The sequence below is a fragment of the Pterocles gutturalis genome, unplaced genomic scaffold, assembly GCF_000699245.1.
Source record: "Pterocles gutturalis isolate BGI_N339 unplaced genomic scaffold, ASM69924v1 scaffold34647, whole genome shotgun sequence".
Lineage (NCBI taxonomy): Eukaryota > Metazoa > Chordata > Aves > Pterocliformes > Pteroclidae > Pterocles > Pterocles gutturalis.
In genome coordinates, this window is record NW_010116600.1 from 1 (window position 1) to 4,192 (window position 4,192).

At 38.1% G+C, this 4,192-nt stretch overlaps 1 protein-coding gene across 1 annotated transcript in view; it reads right to left on the reverse strand.

The window, feature by feature from the left end:
- Positions 1-2,087: 2,087 nt before the first annotated feature.
- LOC104463294 (ral GTPase-activating protein subunit alpha-1) overlaps positions 2,088-4,192 on the reverse strand; it is a gene marked incomplete at both ends in the record, with an annotated part of 6,952 nt that continues 4,847 nt past the window's right edge. The window contains 2 exons of the mRNA XM_010075555.1: positions 2,088-2,203; positions 3,864-4,041. Of these exons, the coding sequence (XP_010073857.1) occupies positions 2,088-2,203; positions 3,864-4,041 (294 nt within the window). The remainder of the gene's footprint in view (positions 2,204-3,863; positions 4,042-4,192) is intronic.

Below are 4,192 nucleotides of genomic sequence, written 5' to 3' on the forward strand. Positions count from 1 at the left end.
ACCCTGTCTTCTCTATTCCTTACTTTAAGTCCACAGTTCCATTATGATATGTTTTCAGGCCAATAAGCCTTTAAAATGGAATATACATACACATATATATATGTCCCTCCCCAATATAATTCAGTAGAATGGATGACTAATATGCAGAAAATAGTGACACAAAGTCCTTTAGCAGAACTTAATGTCAAAAAAGTAACTATTCAGCTTGAAATTATCAGTGCTTCTAAAGAGACTTCATCAAAATACTTCAGCATTCACATAGCAAACAAGTTCTGTAACACCTGTCTCAATGACTTATCTAAAATATAATATTACTGCTTTATTAAAGAGAGGGGAGTTGTCTTCAAGAATGTAAGGGGTTTTTTTATGCAAGCTGAACAGTCATCATTAAGCTTAGCCTACACATTGCAAGTATGATGAACTCTGTTCAAACTCAGAGATGCTGAAAGCAACAATAAGTTTACAAACTATTCCAGCAGTGCAAGTTCACAGAGTGAGACAGATAAAAGGAATCTATGAAATATTTCAGTTTAATGTTGGCCATATTTGTGCCACTATCCCTTGTCTCTAGCACAACCTGGAAAAGTGTGAAGAAAAAAACTTACGGACTGAAACCCAACTGGGTTCTGCTGGACAAGTCTGACCCAGAAAGCAGTACCCTGGAACACCCACAGCATGTTTGCTGGGCACATGACAGCAGAGCAGGCTTGGAAGCAGTGTATGCTAACTGGCCAGCAAACCAATTATGTAAAACATAATAGCTACACCACAGTTTTTGATAGGAGCTCTTGCCACACCCTGTTCTAGGCATCTGAAATACTGAGATCATGGAAGCGTCAAAGTAAGAGGGGAAGGACATAGCGTGTGCCTGAGTTGCACACCATGAACTAGTTACTCATTCAAGCCTTCATTTTCTGTGTACAGTTTAGCTCCATAATCTGCCTTCTAGGTACCTTGGGATCTGCAAGATCTTACTGCCTGGTGTCATATAGCAATGCCACAAAGTGAGTGTAATCTCAGCAGTGAGAACACAACTCATACACTTTGCCAGATCTGGAGTACTCCAAGTATGTACTGTTTCCCACTACTTCTCTTTTGAAGAGGTTCACTTGCTCAGATGTAGCAGTAATCCCAAGTTTTCTCTATGCAGTGTACTGTACTGCGACTGAGCTTAAAGACCTTCTAAAACTAAAGTCCCAGAAAGTACAGTTAAGATACCATTAGGAGTCATGGCACCATCCCTGCAAGATCCAGACAGAAAATTATCCTGTTGATCAGGGAAAAAAAATAAAAAAACCACAAACAAAAAAAGCACACAAACAAAGAAACCCCACAAATTTTTGCTAGAAAGCCATCTCTGTATCATGTTCTAAACACACCCTGGAGCATTTCTACTAACTAGGGCTTTCCAGTAGCTCAGCCTGTTTCCATTAAAGAATGGAGAAGCTCTATGGTTAATCTACTGTAACAGCAGAAATTCCAGAAGGATAAGTGGAGAAAAATATGACCCTAAGCACAGACACTGGCAGTCCCAGTCTTACAAACCACTGAGTCTGACAACCTGTTTTGCTTTGGTTTTACCAGATAGCCTGAGCATAAACCTAGGAGAAGAGCCAGCAAGTTTGTTCAAGCCATATCACAAAAACTCAATGCTTTCAGTTAGAAGTTTCCCCTTAGTTTGAAAAGCGAAGTCCCTGACCACCAAGAAACCCACATAATAAGAAAGAGCCCAGTTGATCTTTTAACCAGTTAAAGGGAACAAGGTGGGCAGGGAAGAGGTGGAAATGGGAAGGGAGCTGGAATCCGCATTTCTGGAAGTGACCAACAAGTCTCATTTTTTCTCCATGCTGCAATCTGATGCATGACCCTGTGATAACAGACCCATGAATCTTCACAGAAGACAAGTGAAAAATCTTCTAGGATAATTTATTTCTTACAAAGGACATCCAGGGCACGGGGGGCAAGGGGGAGGCATACTTAAAACATTTTTATATACATTTGCAGTATTACTAGTAAATGTCTTCTTGTAATGGACAAACAGGTGTTAGTTGTTTCATATTTGTTTGTTTGAAAGCTATAAAACATACCTGAATTACTATGTATTTCAAAAGGGCTTCCAAGAAATAGCTTGTTAAATCTTCTTGTCCTTTATCTCCTGATTGTGGAGGAACAAGTGGAGTGATTTCCTCTATAGTCACTTGAGCTATTTAAAATTTTAAAAAAGAAAGAAAAAAAGAAGTACATCCAACATTTAGATCCTTTATTCTCATGCTTAAATATCTACCAAGTTATGAAAGCAGAAATGCACTGAGGTAAGCAGATACAGTTACAGGAAAAATAAAGCACCCATAGATTAATGAAAATGAGGAAATTTTAGCTAATAAGCCACCTTAGAACTGATTTCTTCACATACATAAAGACACAGCAGATAACTCAGTACTCCCTATGCACCTTGGGAATCTAGCTGCCAAGACGCAATTTTTCCAAAAGGCATAATACATTTATTCTGGGATTCACAAATGCCAAATCATTATTTGCGTCTCTCACGATTTTCTTAATTTAGCAGTTGATCAGTTAAATTTCTGTGAAGTTATACTAACTCTATACTTCCTTTAACTCTACAGTGAAGCTAGTTCAGAGCTTATCTTCCTGTAGTTAGATGCTCGCATTTCACTTTTTGCACTCTGCATTTCTATTCTGCCTATATCCCTTTAGATCTATTCCTCCTTTCCCACTGTAGACATATAACACAAGATAACTCCAAAACAGGGCTTAAAGTATGTAGCAAATTTATCTGCAGAGCTATCCTGACACAAAATTTGTCCACCAAGACAGCTTTGTTTGACTAAATGTAATTACCAGTCAAGGAGACACTACTTGCTTCTACAAGCAATGCTTATGTCATCTCTAAAACATAGAGTGGAGGTGGACAAAAGGCAACAGCACTCAATGTTCAGAGGAAAAAGTGGTTAGATTCTTATTCATATTTACATAGACTGCACTTATGACCCCATCAAATTGCAATTCATTAATAAATTAATTTAAAATCCTACTAACAGGAACAAATTGAGTTAGGAGGCAAGAGGCTCCCCAACGTTACCAGTATCTGATACTTACTGTTAGAGTAAACAGTCAAGGGAAAATCTGTCATGAGATTTGTCTTAAGAGAAAAATCATCCTTACTCTATTGATTAGAATCAAGATTATAATCTTTACATTTAAAAAAAAATAAATCTATAAAATATAAAAAGGTTCTCTCTGAATGCTCAAGCCTTCCCACTGATGCAGAACTTTCTACCTCAGGTTTTGCAATCTGCAGGCTCCAATTCTTTTTGGAAGATTCCAAGCCACAAGAATACCACAGCTTTAATTGCCTGGTCATACACAGACACAGCAGGAAGATCAACCATTTGGCTTTATGCATTGTCCTAACAACCACTCATTCCCTTAAAGGCCATGCCAAAAACTGCTTTGTGTAGCTTACTCCATAGAGTATGGCTAAAGCCAGTGCAAATGTTCATCATAAGCAGAATCCGCCTGTGCAAGTTTCCAACAGATGCAATATCTGCTTGCAATTCTTAAGAACAATTACTCGAAACCGGTCAGTTTATTTTCACCTGCTATCTGTTAAGCTATTACAGCCATACTTTTAAAACAAAACAAAAAACAATTCACCCCTGAAAAACAACAAAAGGCAAAATTACAACTGGAACTAGACCAAATAAACTGCCAAAAAACTAATTAACAGCTCCATAATCTCCCTGGGTACATGTGTATCTTAGTTCTTCGTTACTTCAACTTGCCTCTTCTGTGCTGAGAATTGAAACACGTAGAGAATTGAGTAATATTACCAAATTACTTACTTTCTTGAACATTCAGTGGAGGATTAATGAGATTATCTAATGTTCGGGGGCCATATTCAGATTGTGGTGATGAAAATCCAGGAATCAAGCAAGAAAACATCCATAATTGTTCTTTACTACAGTTATTTTGAAGTGCTTGCAGCCACAAAAGAAAGAGACGCACGCCCTCTCGACGTATCTTAAAGGAAAAAAACAGAACAAGTTAACTTGTCCCAGAATGTACAAAAGGATTTCCATTTGTCCTGGGTGGAGAAGGTGGGTGGTAGAAAATATGACAATATACAGACAGTATGACCACCAGCAGCCAGCAGAGCTAAGCTAGCACATCT